The following is a 22311-nucleotide window of genomic DNA, read 5'->3' as shown; positions in this document are numbered from 1 at the left end:
TTTTTTTTTAAGGAGGGAACAAAATTTAACCAGAGGAAAATTCTACTGCTGTTTAAAGAAATTATAATAAAATAAAAAAAGTGAAAATGGTGTTCTGTCGCCAAACAGCTGCATGTCGGGGGGGGCGGGGGGGGGGGGGGGCTGTAACAGCTGTGCCTCTCATTTCGCCAGAATGTTCCCCTCGTCAATAAGCGACATAGCAGCTCCGAGCCCTGAGGCTAGCATCAATTTACCTTCCCAGAGTCACATTTCAGTCTCTGTTACGGACTCCTGCAGACTCCGGACACCTCGAGCCAGTATCACAGCCGAAAGGCGGGAAAATCCGAGAGAGAAAAACAAAAACAAACAAAAAAAAAAAAAAGTTTTTTTTACCCCCCGCCCCCCACATATTATTACATAAACATTTAGGCTCAACATCAAGCCGTCGGCAAACAGGACGTCAAGTCAAAACACTGGTTTTGTTCAAAAGCGAGGCTCGTGGCGGGGTGGGGGGATGGGGGGGCAGGGAGGGGGAGGAATTTATCGTGAATTTTTTTTTTTAAGTGCGAGACGCTGAACGACTGTGCCCGTGATCAAACTGGCAAACACTGCAGCGTCACACATGGTTTCGCTGAGCACTAGAAACAGGAATTTCATGCGGTGTAAGTTTTAACAGTTAAACGCCTGCTGAATTTTGTCACTTCCTCAATCTCCACCACCCCCCCCCTTCCGATTCCCAATGCAGTCCAATAATCAGCCTTTAAAATCCGAGGGACCTCGAGTCGACCCATTCAGGTGCCTAAGGCTACCGTTCATTTTTATACTTAAGCTTCGTAACGTGGCCCCGCCCAACGCCCCCGTCTCCTTGGTGACAAGACCATAAAGCGCAAAAAAAAAAAAAAAAATTGGTGTTGCTCACATTTCAAATGCTATTACAACAACCAGCCTCACACACCTGTTTTAAAACAATCCTTAAAAAGTGAAGAAAGTATTTACAAAAGAGTTTTTACACCGTGCCGAATGAGTGCGCCCAGGGGGGAGAGGGGCAAGACAGCCGCCCGTCCGTCCGTCCGTCCGTGTCCGTCCACCAGGGGGCGATGCTGAGGGGGGTCAGAACGCTGACCCAGAAAGAGACGCCCTCACAGCCGGGGAACAAAGCCTCTGAGAGCTCAGATCAAGTCTCTTAGTGTTTGGGACTCTGAAGACCAAAGCAGGAGAGCGTCCCGAGTCTTTGTTTTTTATTCCTGTTTTCTTTTTCCCTTTCAGCGGAAGAGAAAAATTAAGTCCCGGCTCAAGTCCATACGGGAGAGTGGCGGTATTCCTCCGCCCCCGCGCATGCACGGTCGGGCGCAGCCCCGCCTCCGTTTCCCGCCTCTCCTGGCTCCGCCTCCAGCAGAACACAACACGAGGACGTCAACCAATTGCATTTCTTTTTTTCCATTTCAAAAAAACAAAAAAAACTAAAAAACTAAAAAAAAAAAAACAAGGAAGGAGGAGAAGGAAAAGGACCAATCCGATTTCTCGAACAGAATTACCGAAAAACGATGTAACTCAGCGATTGGAAGCGCAGGTCTGGTCCAGTTACGGGGAGTGAGGGAGGGGTGGGGGGGGGGGTGGGGGGTCTGGGAATGGGGGTCGGGGGGGGGGGGGGGGGGGGGTTATTACTTTCCTGCTGCTTCTTAAGGCACTTCAGACACATAAAAGCCAAAATAAAAGCCTTAAACATGGAAGCGAGGAGGAGGAGGAGGAGACGGGAGGAAACGAAGGCTGCGGACTGATCGTCACGGAAACGGGACGCCGAACGTCACTTGTTTTTCTTTTTTTTTTTCTTCTCCTCCTCCACGGATGGACAGAGCGCGATTCCCCCGGCGCTTCTCTTCTGAAGTGTGCCTTTTATAAGCGTTCACAGGAAGAGCCGCACGGCGGCCGGCGAGCGGGTCACGTGACCGCAGGCCCCTCCCCAGTCTTGCACGTGTGCGGGCGATCACAGAGGGGCGCGCGAGTTCTTTTTTGGCGGCACCAAAAAAAGTTCCTAAAAAATGGGGAGGAAGACGGGCTGAAAGAATAGCTTAAAAAAATATAAATCTTCCACAAGAAAGAGAGGGGGGAGGGGAAAATGGGAGGGAAGAAGGGAGGGAGGGAGGGAGGGAGCGGGGACGAATCTGCTGTGAGAACCTGTGGAGAGGAGGAAAAAAAGGACATGAGAACATGACAAAATCACTTGCTCATTTTACAGCAACTTACATCAAAGATTACTTTCTTTTTCAGCATTACTATAATAATAAAATAATAAGTATATTAATAAAAGAGCAACAACAGCAGCAACCATTATTATTATTATTACTATTATTATTGTTAGCAGCAGCAGCTGCTCTTGAGGGTGATTTCCCCTGGTGGTTAGGAACATGGTGGTTTTGGTGGTGGTTAGGGGAGCGTGGCGGTTTTGGTGGTGGTTAGGGGAACATGGTGGTTTTGGTGGTGGTTAGGGGAGCGTGGTGGTTTTGGTGGTGGTTAGGGGAACATGGTGGTTTTGGTGGTGGTTAGGAGCGTGGCGGTTTTGGTGGTGGTTAGGGGAACATGGCGGTTTTGGTGGTGGTTAGGGGAATATGGTGGTTTTGGTGGTGGTTAGGGGAACATGGTGGTTTTGGCGGTGGTTAGGGGAACGTGGCGGTTTTGGTGGTGGTTAGGGGAGCGTGGCGGTTTTGGTGGTGGTTAGGGGAGCGTGGCGGTTTTGGTGGTGGTTAGGAGCGTGGCGGTTTTGGTGGTGGTTAGGGGAACGTGGCGGTTTTGGTGGTGGTTAGGGGAGCGTGGCGGTTTTGGTGGTGGTTAGGGGAGCGTGGCGGTTTTGGTGGTGGTTAGGGGAGCATGGCGGTTTTGGTGGTGGTTAGGGGAACACGGCGGTTTTGGTGGTGGTTAGGGGAGCGTAGCGGTTTTGGTGGTGGTTAGGGGAACACGGGGGTTTTGGCGGTGGTTAGGGGAGCGTGGCGGTTTTGGTGGTGGTTAGGGGAACGTGGTGGTTTTGGTGGTGGTTAGGGGAGCGTGGCGGTTTTGGTGGTGGTTAGGAGCGTGGCGGTTTTGGTGGTGGTTAGGGGAGCGTAGCGTGGGGTTTTGGCGGTGGTTAGGGGAGCGTGGCGGTTTTGGTGGTGGTTAGGGGAACACGGCGGTTTTGGTGGTGGTTAGGAACATGGCGGTTTTGGTGGTGGTTAGGGGAGCGTGGTGGTTTTGGTGGTGGTTAGGGGAGCGTGGCGGTTTTGGTGGTGGTTAGGGGAGCGTAGCGTGGGGTTTTGGCGGTGGTTAGGGGAGCGTGGCGGTTTTGGTGGTGGTTAGGGGAACACGGCGGTTTTGGTGGTGGTTAGGAACATGGCGGTTTTGGTGGTGGTTAGGGGAGCGTGGTGGTTTTGGTGGTGGTTAGGGGAACATGGTGGTTTTGGTGGTGGTTAGGGGAACGTGGCGGTTTTGGTGGCGGTGGTTAGGGGAGCGTGGCGGTTTTGGTGGTGGTTAGGGGAGCGTGGCGGTTTTGGTGGTGGTTAGGGGAGCGTGGCGGTTTTGGTGGTGGTTAGGGGAGCGTGGCGGTTTTGGTGGTGGTTAGGGGAGCGTGGCGGTTTTGGTGGTGGTTAGGGGAGCGTGGCGGTTTTGGTGGTGGTTAGGGGAACATGGTGGTTTTGGTGGTGGTTAGGGGAACATGGTGGTTTTGGTGGTGGTTAGGGGAAAGTGGCGGTTTTGGCGGTGGTTAGGGGAGCGTAGCTGTTTTGGTGGTGGTTAGGGGAGCGTGGTGGTTTTGGTGGTGGTTAGGAGAACACGGCAGCCTCACCTGGCGCTCACAGCTTGCCCTCTTCGGCGTTCTCGCTGTGGTACTCTGCCACGTACAGGCTCTTGTCGATGCTGCCGGGGATGGGCTTGATCTCGGTGCCCAGCTGCTCCTCGATGCCCTTCAGGTTGAAGCGGTCCTCGTAGGTGATCAGGTTGATGGCCAGGCCCAGGTGCCCGAAACGCCCTGCGGGGGGGACGGGTCAGCCCAAGACAGGCGCCATTTTAGAGAACGGTCACCCAGCACAGCAGAAACGTGCACCTCCTCCAGAGGGATTTTTTATTTATTTATTTATTTAAAACAGCGTTCCCGCGCGTCACCTTAGTTAACTTTACAGACGCGCGTCACCTTAGTTAACTTTACAGACGCGCGTCACCTTAGTTAACTTTACAGACACGCGTCACCTCAGTTAACTTTACAGACACGCGTCACCTCAGTTAACTTTACAGACACGCGTCACCTTAGTTAACTTTACAGACACCTGTCACCTTAGTTAACTTTACAGACACGCGTCACCTTAGTTAACTTTACAGACACCTGTCACCTTAGTTAACTTTACAGACACGCGTCACCTTAGTTAACTTTACAGACACCTGTCACCTTAGTTAACTTTACAGACACGCGTCACCTTAGTTAACTTTACAGACACGCGTCACCTTAGTTAACTTTACAGACACGCGTCACCTTAGTTAACTTTACAGACACGGTCTAAGGTGACGTCATATTGAATGAGTATGTTGGATGAAATGAGTAGAACTGCTAAAACAGCCCAGGACTGATAACCAGATCATTTTACCACTGAAAACCTGCAGCCACTCCATGAAGAGGAAGAAGGCTTACAGCACGCACTAGCGAGCGTGTCGGAGGAGGCATAGGACGGGCCGCCTACCAGATCGTCCGATACGGTGCAGGTACGTCTCTCCCAGTTTGGGGAAGTCAAAGTTGATCACCACATTCACAGCTTGGATATCGATTCCTCTGGTGAAGAGATCTACACAGAAGCAGAGAAAACCAATCATCAATAAAAACCAACACGCAGCTAATAAAACATTTTAAACTGGACAAATGTCTCACGGATCGTACACAAACTGAAACTGATGCATAATTCAAAAGGAGAAAAGCAAAGTTAAGCAATATTGTTTATGTCTAACTTTTCAGAAACCTATAGGCAGTCTTGCTGTTTGGCATTTCACAATGAACTAAATTCCAGTGGGAGTAAAGTCCAACAAAGTCAAGCAGATAGTTAAAAAATAAATCAAATTAATTAAAAATCCACACACTTCACATTCACACTTTAAAATAAACCTACACATCTGAACATAATGAATGTTAACACTAGGTTATGGTGTGCATGTCACCCAGTTTGCAACTTGCTCTACCGAAGAATTAAAATTTTACCATTGGAATAGCTGAAATTGAATCCAATTAAAAACATTTTTTTAATAAGCAGCCCACATGATAAATGAGTGGAATTTTTTCATTTATTTAAAACTTCTGAGTAACAGTTATTCAGGAACATTTCCCGGCCTTTGAATGAAGTGAGCGCACTGCGGTTAGATGGACATTTCCCCGCAAAGCTAAGCCTGCTTGGTCAAACTCACCAGTGCAGACCAGATTTCGGCACAGACCGTTTCTGAAGTCATGGAACACTCGGTTACGATGCTCCTGCGGGCACAGAGAAAGGGGAGGAGTCAGTCACTCGACTGGCTGAGAAGACGTGGCTGTCAGCCAATGGCAGAGCCCGCTGCGCAAGGGGGAGAGGAGGCGTGGCCAGGAGCTGACCTGTCTCATCTTGGCGTGGATGTAGAAGCAGGAGTAGCCCAGCTGGGAGATCTTCTTGGCCAGCAGCTCCACGCGTTGGGAAGAGTTGCAGAAGATTATGGACTGATTAATCTGGAGCTGGAGAAAACACGAGCAGAGGCACAATGAGCTCGGCAGAGGAGGGAAGACCCTTTCTGTTCCCCTAAACTTATCCAAGAGCACAATTTTTCAATTTTTATGCTTTACTAGAGCTTTGTTGGCATTAGCAGGAAACAGACCATCAGAGGAGCAGGGCCACAGACCACAGCCAATCAGGGGCAGCGGAGGTCTCGAGTCCCCGCCCCCTGGGCCCCACGGGGACCCCGCCCACTTACCCTGGAGAAGAGCGTGTTAAGGCAGTGGACCTTCTGTCTCTCAGTCACGTAGGCGTAATACTGGGTCACACCCTTCAGCGTGAGCTCCTCCATCAGGTTGATCTCATAGGGCTTCTGCAGGTGCGCATTCTGCAGGGGGAGGGGGGGGGGGGGGGGGAACGGCGATGAGTCATCACTCAGTCAGGACCCGCGCCAAAAACGCAAAACATAAACCCGCCGCACGCACGGAAGCTCTGCACTGCAGGCTCAGAGTGGCCTCCGCAACAACAACGCTGCTTACAGATCTGAGGTATTAATGCATCTGGCACAGCCTCAGTCCAAAACACAGCATTATCTCCCCGGCACGCTTCTCTTACCACACTAACGAGACAACACTGACACCTGCTGGCTGAGCACCGGTACTGCAGTCTCAAACAAACATCCACCACATTATACTCCCTTTAATCGAGGTAATAACTGTGGTGAAGCAGCCATCTGTGACAGGACACGGGGCTGAACAGGGTGTGTGCGGACAGTGGCAGGTGCAGGTGAGTGCGGCAGGTGTTCCGAAGCACTCAGATGACCGTGGAGAGATGACCGGACGAGCCAGACCATGCCTGCCCTGCACACCTGCCGCACACACAGCCTCACCTGGCAGCCACAGTCTACAGGAAACACTCAGAGCACCTGCCCACACACAGCCTCACCTGTTCAGCCTCAGTCTACAGGAAACACTCAGAGCACCTGCCCACACACAGCCCCACCTGTTCAGCTTCAGTCTACAGGAAACACTCAGAGCACACCTGCCCACACACAGCCCCACCTGTTCAGCTTCAGTCTACAGGAAACACTCAGAGCACCTGCCCACACACAGCCTCACCTGGCAGCCTCAGTCTACAGGAAACACTCAGCACACCTGCCCACACACAGCCTCACCTGTTCAGCTTCAGTCTACAAGAAACACTCAGAGCACCTGCCCACACACAGCCTCACCTGTTCAGCTTCAGTCTACAGGAAACACTCAGAGCACCTGCCCACACACAGCCTCACCTGTTCAGCTTCAGTCTACAGGAAACACTCAGAGCACACCTGCCCACACACAGCCCCACCTGTTCAGCTTCAGTCTACAGGAAACACTCAGAGCACCTGCCCACACACAGCCTCACCTGTTCAGCTTCAGTCTACAGGAAACACTCAGAGCACACCTGCCCACACACAGCCCCACCTGTTCAGCTTCAGTCTACAGGAAACACTCAGAGCACACCTGCCCACACACAGCCCCACCTGTTCAGCTTCAGTCTACAGGAAACACTCAGAGCACCTGCCCACACACAGCCTCACCTGTTCAGCTTCAGTCTACAGGAAACACTCAGAGCACACCTGCCCACACACAGCCCCACCTGTTCAGCCTCAGTCTACAGGAAACACTCAGCACACCTGGATCAATCTGCATGCTGCTGCTTAATCTACTACACCTCAACATCCCCACACACACACACACACACACACACTCACACTCACACTCACACTCACGCGCACACACAGGCTCATGAGCTTCAGCTGCTATGAGCCACAGCAGAGTGAAATGGATGTGAGATTAAATTACAGTCACTCAGCAGATATGCATCTGCCCAAAGTCTGCAGAGGGGCTTCGCTAATGAACCAATCACCAGACAGTTCTGAAGAACTCTGGTCTTGGGTAGGCGGGGCTTCAAACCAACTCAACCACTTACACATTGCGTAATGCAGGCTAAAAACTGGCAAGAACCAATCAGATAGCACAAAGCAAATCTGAGGAACAGTAACTTCCTTTCCCAGAAGCTCAGGAGCAGGGCCATCCAAACTTATCTCACAAGAGCAGGTGTAAGTTTTTATTATAGCTGATCCTACTTATCAAGGTCTCGATCCAAGACCATGATTATGAATCGAGTGTCGCAGTGCTGGGCTAAAACAAACACCTGAAGACCAACACTGGCTCTTCTGGGAGAAGACTGGACACCCCTGCCCTAGAGAGAGCGAGAGAGAGAGAGCCAGGGTCCGGAGCGGACTCACCATGAACTTCTGCACGCTGAGGGGGAAGGTGGCCGAGTAGAGCAGGATCTGCCTCTGTTTGGGCAGGAAGCTCAGCATCTCCTCCATCATCTGCAGGAAGTCCTGGGACAGGAGCTTATCGGCCTGCCCACACACAGGGGGAGACAGGGAGACAAGGGTCAGAGCTGGGGCATTAACCAAGAACCACAGACACACCCTAACCTGCCCACACACATGGGGAGACAGGGAGACAGGTTCAGAGCTGGGGCATTAACCAAGCACTACAGACACACTCTAACCCTAACCTGCCCACACATAGGGGGACAGGGAGACAGGGTCAGAGCTGGGGCATTAACAAGGAACCACAGACACACCCTAACCCTAACCTGCCCACACACAGGGACGCAGGGTTACAGCGAGGGCATTATCCAGGCACCACAGACACACCCTAACCCTAACCTGCCCACACACAGGGGGACAGGGAGACGGGGTCAGAGCTGGGGCATTAACCAGGAACCACAGACACACCCTAACCCTAACCTGCCCACACACAGGGGGACAGGGAGACGGGGTCAGAGCTGGGGCATTAACCAGGAACCACAGACACACTAGGGCTGGGCGATATGGACAAAATCAAATATCACAATATTTTGACCAAATACCTGGATATCGATATTGTGGGGATCACTATTGGTACTTTCATAAAATTACACAATGAGATTTTGGATAAATAATCATCAGTAATGCCTATGGAATAACTAAGTGGGTAAAGGGAAATAATAGAACAGCTAGAACAGTCAGGTAAGTTCAGAAAATTACATCGCTTTACTGTAATGCTGCCTTTAAAACCAGGAAAAGACAACACTTATGCCGTATCACGATATTACGATATACAAAATCCCAGACGATATGTAGTCTCATATCACGATATCGATATAATATCGATATATTGCCCAGCCCTAAGACACACCCTAACCCTAACCCACACACAGGGACACAGGGAGACAGGGCATAAACCAGGCACCATAGACACAAGAGTGCATAACATCCTTATTCAGAGACACAAGAGTGCAGAACACCCTTATCCAAGGACAAGTGCGTATAGCACTGAAATTACACAACTACGGAGAACGCAGCTCCACAGAAACAGTGCTGGAACTAGAAAGTAAATTTATTTTAGTCTCAGTTTAGTCAATTTCAATTCAATGTGCTTTATTGGCATGAAACACAACGTAGTACCTACTGCCAAAGCAAACAGGAACCACACACTACATTAGTCTCAGTTTAGACCAAATCAAGTGACTGGCAGGGGACAAGTGAAAGAAGACTTCTTGTTTGTCTCACAAGTGCAAAATTAAAGCACTACTATCAGTGAAACTCAAAAGGTGATTGGACATGGGGAGCAAGAAAGCAGAACACCTCTGATTTCTGCACAGGAACCACAAACCACAGTTTCAAGCCTTTCAACTTAAAGGGAACTGAAGCATAACTTTTCATAATATTTATCTAATACGTTAAAAAAAAACAAACAAAAAAAAAGTGGCCAAAAGCTGATGTGAAGACTGCAATGAGAAAAGACTAATGGCCCAACGCATCCAGAACAACCGTGCACAACAGCCATAAGACCCACTCAGCCATGTCACTCACCTCATCTAGTACAATCATCTGCACTTTATCAACTTTGGCCACGCCCTTTTTGATGAGGTCCAGAATCCTTCCAGGAGTGGCGATGATGACGTGCACTGCAGGAGAGCACAAGAATTCATTTGCCTGCGAGTCAAATCTGTCCAAACTTACTCACTGTCCAATAGCATGCAGTTAATTCTTATATTGACCAATAGCGTGCCGTTTATTCTTACCCGTCTCGTCCAGCCTCATGATGTCATCACGGAGGTTGGTCCCCCCCGTGGTTGCCATGACTTTGACCCCGCCCATGTGTCTGCTGACCTGGATGCAGATCTGGCTCACCTGCAGAGCCAGTTCTCTGGTGGGCACAATGCCCACAGCTGGACACAAGGGGGCGTCGTCAGGCTCACGCACGGATGACCAAACACATTCAAGCTAACCACAGACCAGGAAGCATCAATGACTAGCCACTCAAAATTAGTATTTTGGGTCAGAATTGTGACATCGCAAGAATATTTAACCAATTAATAATTAAAAGAATAATCAAAATGAAATAATTACACTGAGCACCATTTAAGATCAACAGTTACAGACTAACGAGAAGTGGTCAGAAAAGTACCAGACCGTTTCGATCCTCCAGAACACAGGGGGCGCTGTGCTGGGGGCACCAAGTTTCCCCCGCCACTCACCTTGTATGCAGTCCTTCTTCAGGTCAATTCGTTCAAGTAAGGGGATGAGGTAGGCACCACTCTTGCCAGTCCCATTCTTGGCCCTGGCCAAAATGTCCCTTCCAGACAAAGCAATGGGGATACTCTCCTCCTGAAATCGGGGGGGGGGGGGGGGGGGGGGGGGGGGCACACAAGCCAAAGCGTCAGACAGAGGCCTGTCTGGGCCTCATTACTGATGCATCTCAGAGCAGTGGAGCTGACCTAGGATCAGGCTTCACCTGTTCATACCAGAACCATATCCAGCGTAGGCCAGAAGGGAACAACTGATCCCAGATCAGTAATATTCCACAGATGCTTTACGCGTGTTATGTCAGGTTCGTCTTACTCCATCTGCTATGTTTCAGGTGTCAGGCGTGCTTATTGTGGGTGTGGCCAATCAGCTGTGATTGCTGATCAGAAGCACCTGGTGGGAGCTCCATAAAAGAGCCTGTTCTGCACCACTCTGGTCCCCCTCTCTCTCTCAACCAGGAGGATGCTGGGAGAACAGTGTCCTACTCACCACCACTTTTTTTCATTACTCTGCTCTGTGCATTTTTTGATGCTTTAATAAACCCATTTGTAATCAGTCCCATTTCTCGCGTTGACTCCTTTATGTTGTGGCCCTTTCCAGCCGGGCTCGTAATACACGGCACATGGGACCGAGTTTAAATTTGGGTCAGGGGGGGCGGAGTAACTCACCTGGATGGGGGACGGCTTCTCCCAGCCCATCTCGAAGATCCCCATCAGCAGCTCCCTCTTCAGGCAGTAGTCCTCGAACTCGTTGCCCTTGGTCGCGGTCACATCCTGCGGGGGGTTGCCGTGGAAACGTGCGCACGCGTTACACCAGAGCGACGAGGAATCCTTACGCAGCCCTGCTGGCTCCCCCCTGACCCCCCCCCCCCATCCCACACTGCTCTCGACATTTAAACTGATACTGCTTATGCTTGGCCATGCACAGCAGCAGCAGAAAGGGACTGCTGCATCGATTACTCACTGAGAACTAAACACTTCCCAAGAACTAAAGTGCCCCAGTTAAGATATTTTACAAATGCTGAATTTCTATCTATCTCAGCATTACAAGATAAACCCTGAAGCTTGGTTTTGTACCACATGCTTCAGCCAATCAGGAGGTGAACAGAACGGCACAGACGTGAGCGTTTCCTTACCGAAGTCCTCATCCGCATGTCCTTCGGCGGAAGCTTTAAATTCTTCTTCCAGTCATCGCCAACCCTGGAGAGAAACACATTTAAATGATGCACGTTTCTTTAAAAAAAAAAAAAAAAATTTTTTAATTCAGCAAAGTGCACAGCTCAAATAACTGTACACTGCAGCACAAGTGAATTTTTCTACATGAAAAACAGTACACTCAAGCCCAGTTTTTGTGTGTGTGTGTGTGTGTGTGTGTGTCTGTGTGTGTGAGCGTGTGTGTGTGTTACTCCTAAAGCTGACGGATTAAAGAAAGGCCTTTCACTTTCAGTTAGCAGAAAAAGAAACTGAAGCATGCCTTTCATAGCATATGATCGAACATGACGTTCCCTGAGCAATACAGCTGATCCCCCTTTCATAAAAACTGACCCCAGTGGTATGGGTTAATGGAATGACCCATTACTGCCCATCTTCTCAGCAAAAAAAATAAAGTACTGGCAGAGCTGTGTGTGGAACCGCCACAAAAATTATTAAAGCCAGAACTCTTGGCCTTCTGGACAGGACGTCCGGCAAAAGCACAGGTCTACAGTGCAGTAATGCCCCACTCCAGCGTCCAATCAAATCACCGTTTGTGCCAGGGCTGCGAGAGATCAACAGTCCCTCAGGACCAATCAGAAATGAGTTGCAGTTCTGTTCTTGCTTCAACTGAAGCTTTCAGTTGGCAAGGTTCACCTCGTCCAACCGCACAAGGGCGACCAATCCAGCCAATCGGATGCCTGGAATCTGCCTGCAACTGCATGTGGAATGCAGTCCACTGAGCAGCTCGGAAGGGGAAGTGATGTCACAGTAGCTAGCAAAGGAGGATGTGCCAATGACAAGATGCGCCTATGAGTACGATTTGGCATTCCAAACGGGTAGAAAAAACATGAGTATACAAAAAGGTTCATTGTTTACATGACATTTACACTTATACATTTAGAATACTCTTCCAGAACAGGTTACACTGCTTACTATTTTCAATTCAACCCATTCAGAAAGCTAGATGGTTTACTGAAGCTATTGTGGTTACAGCGCCTCCATTAGTTTGGAAGTGTACCGGGCACGTCCAGCTGGGAGGAGACCCTGAGACAGACCCAGGATACGCCGGAGGGACTACATCTCCCAGCAAGCCTGGGAAGGCCAAGGGATCCCCCAGGAGGAGTTGGAGGAAAGTGCTGGCAAGAGGGACATCTGGGCTGCTCTGCTTGCCCTGTTGCCACCCCAACTCAAACTAAGACTGGTATATAAAAAAAAAATTTTTAAATCCCTTCCAAAAATGTAGCAGCAGTGCCTCTCCTGGGAAGTGAACCTGCAACCTCGCAACTGTAGAGTTACGGTAACACAACTCAACCCAGCGGCGCAATGCAATTTTTACGCAGGTACAGAAGGGTGGGGGAAGGGCGGGGTCCATGGCCTGCGTCACGCGCTGGCGTCTGATTGGCTGTCGAGGGAGGGAGGGACTCACTTGATGGTGTTGGCCATGGGGAGGGGTTGGGATCCGCCATTGTTGATTGTGCTGGAGGCGTTCAGCTGGCCGGTCTGCTGAGGCTGGGGACTGCCCCCCACCCCCCCAGGGGGGGCCGTCGCAGGTTTCAAAGGCCCCCGAATCTGGCCATTCTGATTGGCTAATCCCAGGATAACCGGGTTCTCCGTTCTCGCCGTGCTCATGACTGTTCCGAAATAAACTGATATTAACTTCCCAGTCCAAGCAGTGGTGCAGGAGGAGGAGGAGGGGGTGGTGGACAGAAAATATTATATCCAAAGTTCAAAGAAAATTAGAAAATTTGCAAGCTGCCCCCTTAGTCTTCCCTTGTCAGAGGCAAAAAAATATATATATATATTATCCACAAGTCTGTTGTCTTGTTTCTCAGGGGCCCAAGGGCAGTGTATTCCTTGTCGCTCAATTAATGAGTCAATATTGCAAAGCTGGAAGCAAATACACTAGAGCAATTGTGTTGTAATCCCCACGTTTGTGTAGATAGGTTCATCCAATGTCAATCCATGGGTGAATGCACCAAAGAGTCAGTCATTTTAGTGCAGCAAGAGTTTATTCATTTATTAATTTTTTATTATTTTATTTTTTGAATTCACTTTCCTTTACGGTTTTTTCTTATAGTTTTTTTCTTATAGTTTTGTCGTCATGTTCACCCTAGGCAGAAATAAAAAATTGCATTAGGCACAATATGGCATTTTCAACAAAATATAACCTGACCATAAATCAATCCACGCATGCAAAATTCAAGGTCTTAGAGAGCAGAGGCAGTAAATGGTGTTTGTTTATTTTGAGAATTGAAAATGAAATCTAGCTAAATTGATGCCTTTCACACAAAATGGCTAGAAGGCATAAACTGACTGAACAGCAGTTGATGTTGGCGTTATCGTTACCCAGCCGGCCGATCAGGCGATGGTCAGACACTTGACAAACACAGAAAACGAACTTATTTTCACAGGCAATACCTTGTTTGTGACTTCGCCTGTCACCGCGGCAGTGTAAACGCGCATTACCGACGTCCCTGCCATCACTAGCTACGGCTTTCTTTCACTTAACCTAGACTACCCGTTGAGTTGACAAAGTAAAAGTTTACTCGCTACATTTACCTAAAGGGGTAGATACCCACCTGCGTAAACATAATAAAGCCAATACTGCAGCAAACCATCGCGCCCCGAGGTCACAACAAAAAAAATGCCCGTTCTTAACACGCCACTTTACAGTGAAGGTTAATCTAGCACTACCAGGCCTGCAATTTTTCTTAGCTATGTCAGCTAGCTAAGTTATGTTTGTTTAGGAAACGAAACCTTGCATTTATTACGCAATTAAGTTGTCTAACTTACTTAGGGGAATACATGAACGACTGATTAACCCCTGGGGGTGGCTGGGGTTTGGACACCGTCATAAAAGTATTATTTTCGCTGATTACCTAACGTTAGCCTGGCAGGCAGGCAGCCGAATTTCACCGGCTAACGTTGGTTCGCTATGCTAGACCTTTTCAAAGGCTAGCGGCACAATACAGTCAACGAGTTAACTTGGATAGCTGTTATTTTTATGGTAAAATTTACTTAAACTGCGCTGCCTGGACCAAAAGCTTAGTTACAAATTGAACCAGCCTAAATCGTTAGTGCTAGTTAAGTGGCTAAACATTATCTAGTTCTTTAGTTAATTTTCTAGCTAGCCAAAGTTAGCTACTGTAGCTATTAATCACAAGAAAGCTAACGCTAGCTAGGCCACGTTAACTTGCAAACGTTTACTGGGCCAAGTTTAACTAGCTGGCTAAAGTTAGCTAGAGATGGCAAACGGCAACTAACCTACATGGTTTATCAGCAATCCATAAATAAAATTGGCGCACCTCACTAACAGTGGGAGGTGCACATTAAAACTGGTAGTCTATATGCTTCCCAATCCCAGTGGTAGCTAACGTTAAATACAGCCAACAAATTTACCAAGCGGTTGTGTGTTTTAACAGCTAGCAACCTGCAAAGCGAACAAAAACACGCATGCTTTAGCCAGGGTGACGAAACAAAATTTTAGTCCCAACTTTAGAAAAGAAAACCTGCATTGTAATTTATTGAGCAAACAAGCTAACCTAGCGAAAACAGGAAAGCTACTAGTTAGCCAGCCTTAGGCACGAAAGCAGAAAACAAGATTCACGGTCAACGTCACGGGAATAAACTAAATAAAAACGCCCAGCCATAGGACATATTGAGCTGTACTAGTTAGGTTATGGTATGTAAACGTAATAACGCAACGCGCCTTTATAAGCAGCGAGAGAATGTTCACTTACCGCCGATGGCTGCGATGATCTGTAGCTATGCTTTTGGTTACATCTGTCTGTTTCATGTGTTGTACATTTTGTTTAAACAGAAAGTCCAAGATGGCCCCCTTCCTTCTTAAACCCTCCCCGTTTCATCAGCTGACAAAATCCAATAATTAATCAACGTCCTTATAGCTTTCTTCATTCTGAGTATTTTCTGCTAATCACCAGATTTATGCCTCGCCTGCACGCATATTGATTTATGACCACATATAGTTTCTCATTTGAGGCCAAATAGATTTTGTAAAATGACTGATGTTTTAGCATGATAACCACACCTTCAACAACGTAGGCGTTTTTTTTTTCCCAAACCATCGGTTGTCAACAATGACCTCATGCTCATGCAGAAGAAGTCGGCATTGCTCATCATCCACAGTAAAAACAGGATTAAATGTGTGTTTAAACACTGTAAAACACTCCTGCAGATCTCTGAATTACAATAAATGATTCTAACCAAAACCTCGCATACTATCATACTCAGCATCAGCAAAATATGGTCTGAGTATTGTTGACAATAAATGTTTCTTTTGAAATCGTCAGTAATTTTTACCCGTTTCTTATGTAAATGGTTAAAGTTAGGAAATCAAACCAGATTTTACGTCGATCATGCAATGACCGGAGCACTGGAACGCTATACGCATTTATTTATTTATTTATTTATTGTGAAAATAAATATTGCTTTTGTATTTAACAGTTTATAAAATTAAATTACAGAACTAAAAAAAAAAAATTATGAAAAACTGACGAATTGACATTACAATATAAATGAATAGTACACTCATCACAGCTAGAGCGCAAATCCCCACCCCCTGCCAACACAGGAAACAGGGTTCAAAAAGTTTTCATTCTGGGTCGGTTGGCTGACTCCTACAGTAATAATATACAGCGCACTTATGACAAATATCACATTTCCGATCATCAACCGGAGGAGCATGGATCAGATAACAAAGAGAATAACTATCGACGTGAGTAGGCTATGACATACAAGATGCATATAGGACTGATTGTGTATTTTATTCATGTATCTTTGACATGATAAAATAATTATTCAGCAACTGATAAGAAGCACCGGCTGTTAGGTAAAGTAGCCTACTTCCAGTGCAAATGCTAGTGTGAGTAAATTTAATCAGATTAAAATTTTTAAAAACTTTCTGGAAATTATTCGTTAACGTGATGAAGTTTCATGCTGATTTATGAAAGGGCCATCTGCTTGGAGATATATTTAATTTCGTTATTAGCCGCTCCACATGCAAATATGAAAGTCTGCGACACCCACACTGTAAGTCAGTTAGGCTGCGAAAAATTTTCTCCATAAAATGTTCCATTATGATAAATGTAATACAGATAGCACAGAAGGTAGAATGAAATTAATTGTCATACATTGCTGGTGATTTTTCAAGTCTCTTTGTTAAACTGACAGATTCTTTGATTGTACCGGTACTGAATGTTTGAGTGATGCCATGCCATTACTGAACTGTATGAGCTGAAAACAAATTGTTTTGGAATTGCATCATATTTTAATACGACGAAAGAGGCTAAAGCATTTTTTAAATTAATTTATATAATTTCTGCATGTAATATACACCAGTACGTTGAAAACAACATAAAGATCCTGTGATCTCCAGATACATGACTAATGTTCTAAAACTTTAAAAATTGCGTGATCTAACTGAAACCTTAATAAACTATTGCAGCTATTTTCTGTAAACAATAACAGCAGGCCATATTATTAATTAATTTTTCGCCTGATTGCGCACAGTAGGTCACTTTCTCGCCACAAACAATCAAATTGTTTGCCTGTGTAGTATTTTGGTGCCCTGTGTTAACAAAAAAGAAAAAGGAAAAACACCTATATTGTAGAAATTTCCCAGGTCAATATCATGAATGTTAAGTATTCGTGCAACTTGGCTCTGAAACGTCACGTCATCAAAATGGCAGCTGTGTTGGGGGTCAGGTTCCACCTGGCCGGAGGAGACCAGGCACGCCTGAGAGGAAGTGAAAACGGTCCTTCTGGTCTCACACTTCCTCTATTAGCAACATGTTTCCACCGTCACCCCGAGATTGTCAGAGAGCCAGGGCTCAATCTCCGTCCGTCTCCTGGCTACGCCTGTGTTTTAAAAAAATAAAATAAAATATAATTATCGGGCAGTAGCGTGACATTTTTGCTATAATGCCACAGCCAAAATATCCGGTTTTCCTTCTGTCATGACAACAGTGTCACAGAAGTTGACGTCTCTTTCACACAGTATCCGACAGGTATGTTTAGACAGAATCACGGCATGGACACAAAGACAATGAGGCAGGATGTGGAGCTCTCGCCATCTCAGTGTCTCCTTCATCTCTGCACCCACGGGGAACCACGTGAGATTCATAGCATCATGAAAAAATGCGGTTTCCGTCTGAACAGTGATTTGCCTGATTATTAATGCGCTGAACTCAATGCTAGAAGCCAATTCAATGATCGCTGCGATGAAAAAACGCGAAACTGCAAAATGACCCAGTGACACAAAGGCTTGCGTGTGAAATTCCCCGTTTCATTTTTTTCTCTTTTAAAATTCCCCCTCTCCCCCCCCCCCCCCCCCCCGCGGCTCAGGGGCTGGACGAAATTGACTTCCCCAACTACTCTTGCCCCTCGTCTAACTGCTCGGAGGGGGAGGACTGGGAGCTGGCGTGCGACGGTGCGGTTGAAATGCAGGCCTTCCACGCCTGGTTCCAGCCCCTGGCGTACGGCGTCATGCTCCTGCTGGGTGTGACAGGAAACGGGCTCCTATTGGCCGTCCTGCTGCGGCGCCGGACCCGCCTGCGCGCCACCGAGGTCTACCTGCTCCACCTGGCGGTGGCCGACCTGCTCCTCCTCCTCACCTTCCCCTTCTCCGTGGCCGAGCACGCGGTGGGCTGGCTCTTCGGCGACTTCCTGTGCGCGGCGCTGGGCTTCCTGCGCAGCCTCAACTTCTTCTGCGGCGTCCTGCTGCTGGCGTGCATCAGCTTCGAGCGCTACCTGGCCGTGGTGCACGCCGTACGCAGCCTGCGGGGCCGACGCCCCCTCACTGGCCACCTGACCTGCGCCGCCGTCTGGCTGGTCAGCGCGGGGGTCTCCGCCCCCATCTGCGCCCTGCTGTCCGTGGAGGAGGGGGGGGGCGGCGGGCGACCAGCCCTGGTTCCGCTGCCGTCCCCACAGAAACGGTATCCACGACAGCAACTGGGTGCTGGCCAGCCGCGCGCTGACGCTGTCGCTGGGCTTCTTCCTGCCGCTGGCGGTGATGACGTACTGCTACGCGGCGGTGATCCTGGCGCTGTGCCGCAGCCGCCACCGCAGCCTGGAGAAGCACGGCGCCGTGCGGCTGGCCCTGCTGGTCACCGCCGCCTTCTGCCTCTGCTGGCTGCCCTACAACGTCGCCGCCCTGCTGGACACCCTGGTCATGCTGCGGCTGGTGGCGGTGGAGAGCTGCGACGCCCTGACGCGGTCCAATCAGGCGCTGGCGGTGACGGAGGGCGTCGGGTACGCGCACTGCTGCCTCATCCCGCTACTGTACGCCTTCCTGGGCGTGCACTTCCGCCGGGAGCTGAGGCAGCTGCCCTGCGCCGCCGCCTGCTGCCTCCGCTGGGGCGGGTGGCCCAGCCTGCCCTCCTCACGGCTCCACAGCACCACCCAGCCCTCCTGGTCCGAGGGGGCGGTCACCACCGCCACCAAGGTCATGTGACTCGCCTCGCTCCGCCCACCAACCCACCCGCCAATGAAATCCACGGCAATTTGACCAGAGGGAAAGTGGGACTCATTCAGCAGTGTTGGTTTTTTTTTTCTTCTTTTTTTTATATTGCTGGATTGGTTGAAATTTTCAAAAGAATATTTACTCAGTTACGCAGTCTCTGTATCGTTGAGGTGGTTACAGCATTGCTGTCAGCAAGCTTTCTTTACAAAAAAATGCGCTGAAGAGAAACATGTTTTTAATAAAGCTGTATATTTAGCTAGTATCTGCATTCAGGGGTTCATGTACCACATAAACCAGTGCATTGCATTTGTACAGCAGGGTGTTTTACAGAAGCAAGCTGGACTGGCTACTGTGTGTGTGTGTGCAACAGCAATGCCCCACTTAGGACCTGAACCTGCAAACTTTGGGAGAAAAAACTCTAAAGAGAAAACTCTTTAGCCAAACTATGGAAAAAACACTGTAAATTTAGATAAGCGAAAGAGGATGTAGTCATGATTCATACTGTATGAAATCTATGATGCATATTAAACTGCCCCACCTGTTCTTTATGCACCGTATGTACTAAAGCCAATGCGATAGCACAATAAAGTTATCTGTGTGTGTGAACGTGCTTTGTGAGATGGCTACCATGATACAGGTGTCCTTGGTATTAAGTGTCTTGGATTCCATTTCTCACCAGGATTTTTTTTTCAGCATGTGTGTGCATGTGCATGTGCGGGTGTGTGTACATGTGTGCATGCATGTGTGTGTGCATGTGCGTGTGTGTGTGTGTGTGCATGTGCGGGTGTGTGTACATGTGTGCATGCATGTGCGTGTGCGTGTGCGTGTGTGTCTGTGTGTGTGTACATGTGTACGACAGTGAAAAAAGACGTATATAACTTGCATTACACCCAACATCCCACTTTTAAATGAGGCTCCTTTCCCTTTGCAGTGTAATGCCATGCAGTGCCTCTTAATGTAGTGTAAAATGCAATAAAAACAGCACTTCTACGCAGATGCAATCTGTCGGGTCGCTGGACGCATTGGCCTGGTTCTCCTGTGTGGAAAATGTAGGGGGAAAAAAATCTTGAGCAGAGAGATAGTGATTTACTTTGGAATATCTATGCTCCAGCTCTTCAGAAAGGAAGTTTGGACATTTCAGCCGAATTCCTCCTCAGTCAGCACAATGGAAGCTTACTGATGGTTAGGAAGAATGCTGTACAGTTCTGTACAGCCTGTTCAGACTGGTCAGGCGTACTGCACACGATGAAGGGCCAGTACAGTACAGTACAGCTGTCTGGCGTCAAGTGTGAGAGATGATGTTAAAAGACGTAAACACAGCCCAAAAAAAAAACTCTGCTGCAGCTCCACCCGTGTCGTGATTCTCCATCCACTCACTGATCCAGGAAGCGTCCTTCCGGAGACAAACTGGGGTCATCCTCTGGCCTGGGTCCAGGCTTTCTCTGGCTTTTCCACATAAAGCACCACAGGGCAGAACCACTGTTCTGGGATCAGTTTCGGGCTCCTGTCTCACCATGGAAACCCTCAGGACACAGAGAGGAGAAACCTGATCTGAGGTCAGCGCTACCGCTCTTAAAAAGTTTCACAGGTAAGGGGGCCCCTGTTCTGGCTTTGCATTACGGAATCTTCCAGAATGCGGGACAAAGAATTCCAGAGCTTAACAATTATGGGGTTCTATGTGCAAACAGAGTTTTCAGAGATGAGGTTCTAGAATTTTCGGAGGCCTGTATCAGTATCAGAGCACTGTTTTGCACAGCACGTTGTGAGCTAGTTTTAAAGGAGTACCATGGTGGTTGAACGTGACACTTCCCAGTTGTCTTCAGGCAACAACAAAACAAATGTGCATAATTTTTTTATTCTTCAGTCATTTCAATGTACTTTAAAACGTATTTTTCTAAGCCTAAATTTCCCACTATAAAAATTCACCCGAACCGTCTGGGCGTGGTAATGAGAACTGTCAGTTAGCTATGATTGACAGACCGTTCCCCGTTACCATAGCTACCCCCATGATACGCGCTCTCTTTGGGAGACTGAATTTTCACAAGCTAGCTAGCTTAGTAGTATATCAAGTATCGATAGATAGCTAAGGTAAGGACGTTGACTTGTATCCAGTTACAATTTTTGCTATCTAGCTAGCCAAGTTAAGATAAAAGCACAACTATAACGTCCTCATAAAAGCGAACTAGCAAGCGAATGATCGATATCATTGCCTTATGAAAGCAAACCTCCTAGCTAGCTAACGTTAGCTAGCTAGCTAAATGAATATAACCAGAAATAATCTAAAGGAACTCTAATTTAAGTGAACCTAACGTTAGTCAAATATTTGCATTGTCTGAACAGCAGGATGGTGTGTCCTGTCAGATTTCTTTACGGGGCGTGGAAATAGGAGTGGTTACTGTATTCGTGACGTAGAAAAATGACAACTTTCTCAACCGGTTGAAAATGGGACGATGAATTTAAAACGCATATTTCTCCAAAAATACAGAACGGACATATTTAATACTTTGCTCATTGTGTTTCTTTAATGCCTCTTGTGCAAATAGCACATAAAACAGAGAAAGTGTGAAAATCACCATGGTTCTCCTTTAACAGCTTTTCTTTTACTTTTAAAAAAGACAGTTGGAAGTGTAAGGTCTTCCACATGTCCTGAAGACAACCATGGGTGCTGCCTTGTTCAATAACTCATTTTTATAGGGGGGGGAATAAAGATTGTGTGGTGGGGGGGCCCTGTAACTGTAATCTGCTGAGGAGGCGTTTTACAGAAGGTGCAGGGAGAGATCGGGGGCACGCACCCTCGCTCCCCCAAACAGCAAACTGAAGTTTCACGGAACAGCAGTCCGCGACGCATCGATGCCCGCGGACCTCGTGCCCGCCAGCGAGCGACCCGTCACACCGTGAAGCCTGTTCCTCACAGTGCCGTACTGTAACAACACCACACCACCGTTACCACGGCCACGGAAGTTTCATTTCCACACCGTCGCTCTACTTACATCACAGCTGGTTAAAGGTGGTTCAGAAGTACTGCCACGACTACAATGTTTTTTTTAACTGCAGGGCACTGGTCACGAGCCGGCTGCAGCAGCACAAGTAAGCTGTACGCTGCTCTGCACCGGATACAACAGTGTAACCGATTGGATTCGGCTATAAACTGCAATATTCCCCCCCAAAAAGTGGTCAGACATGCCGATTGGATGGCTGGTCTCTCCTCCAACTCTTGAGGACATATCTCATTGCAACAGACATGATGGGCTGATCTTGGTCTCAAGAGAAAGACGGGAGTCACGATTTGTCTAATGTGGACAGTCAATTACAGGCTATGCGTTACCGTGGAAACGGCCTCCC

At 48.1% G+C, this 22311-nt stretch overlaps 2 protein-coding genes across 3 annotated transcripts; one reads left to right on the top strand and one right to left on the bottom strand.

Annotated features, from left to right (window-relative positions):
• Positions 1 to 1796: 1796 nt before the first annotated feature.
• On the bottom strand, positions 1797 to 15553 carry ddx6 (DEAD (Asp-Glu-Ala-Asp) box helicase 6). Of its 2 annotated transcripts, none has more exons than XM_035383858.1 (14): positions 15230 to 15553; positions 12916 to 13599; positions 11432 to 11495; positions 10965 to 11069; positions 10248 to 10377; positions 9792 to 9938; positions 9580 to 9674; positions 7954 to 8076; positions 5923 to 6051; positions 5570 to 5686; positions 5389 to 5452; positions 4677 to 4778; positions 3791 to 3973; positions 1797 to 2154 (listed from the first exon to the last, which is right to left on the bottom strand). In XM_035383858.1, the coding sequence occupies exons 2-13, from the start codon at positions 13116 to 13118 to the stop codon at positions 3798 to 3800; spliced, it is 1455 nt and encodes a 484-aa protein (XP_035239749.1). In that variant the 5' UTR covers positions 13119 to 13599; positions 15230 to 15553; the 3' UTR covers positions 1797 to 2154; positions 3791 to 3797. The 2 variants fall into 2 exon arrangements, with proteins under 2 accessions (XP_035239749.1, XP_035239750.1); XM_035383859.1 differs by lacking the exon at positions 15230 to 15553 and adding an exon at positions 13908 to 14570.
• A 540-nt stretch (positions 15554 to 16093) lies between these two features.
• LOC118209108 (C-X-C chemokine receptor type 5) lies at positions 16094 to 19053 on the top strand. Its single transcript, XM_035384259.1, is given in 3 exon segments — positions 16094 to 16224; positions 17853 to 18389; positions 18391 to 19053. Coding segments are annotated over 3 exon segments (1179 nt in total). The 5' UTR covers positions 16094 to 16152; the 3' UTR covers positions 18961 to 19053.
• Positions 19054 to 22311: the final 3258 nt, after the last annotated feature.

The sequence above is a fragment of the Anguilla anguilla genome, chromosome 12 (assembly GCF_013347855.1).
Source record: "Anguilla anguilla isolate fAngAng1 chromosome 12, fAngAng1.pri, whole genome shotgun sequence".
In the NCBI taxonomy this organism is placed as follows: domain Eukaryota; kingdom Metazoa; phylum Chordata; class Actinopteri; order Anguilliformes; family Anguillidae; genus Anguilla; species Anguilla anguilla.
The sequence above is the reverse complement of the archived record's forward strand: the minus strand, read 5'-3'. Positions and strand labels throughout refer to the sequence as shown.

Coding starts and splice junctions, on each gene's coding strand:
- ddx6 (XM_035383858.1), bottom strand. CDS start 13,118: ATGAGCACGGCGAGAACGGAGAACCCGGTTATCCTGGGATTAGCCAAT. Junction 9,939..10,247: donor GAAGAAGGACTGCATACAAG/GTGAGTGGCGGG, acceptor CCTTGTGTCCAG/CTGTGGGCATTGTGCCCACC. Junction 9,675..9,791: donor CATGAGGCTGGACGAGACGG/GTAAGAATAAAC, acceptor GCTCTCCTGCAG/TGCACGTCATCATCGCCACT.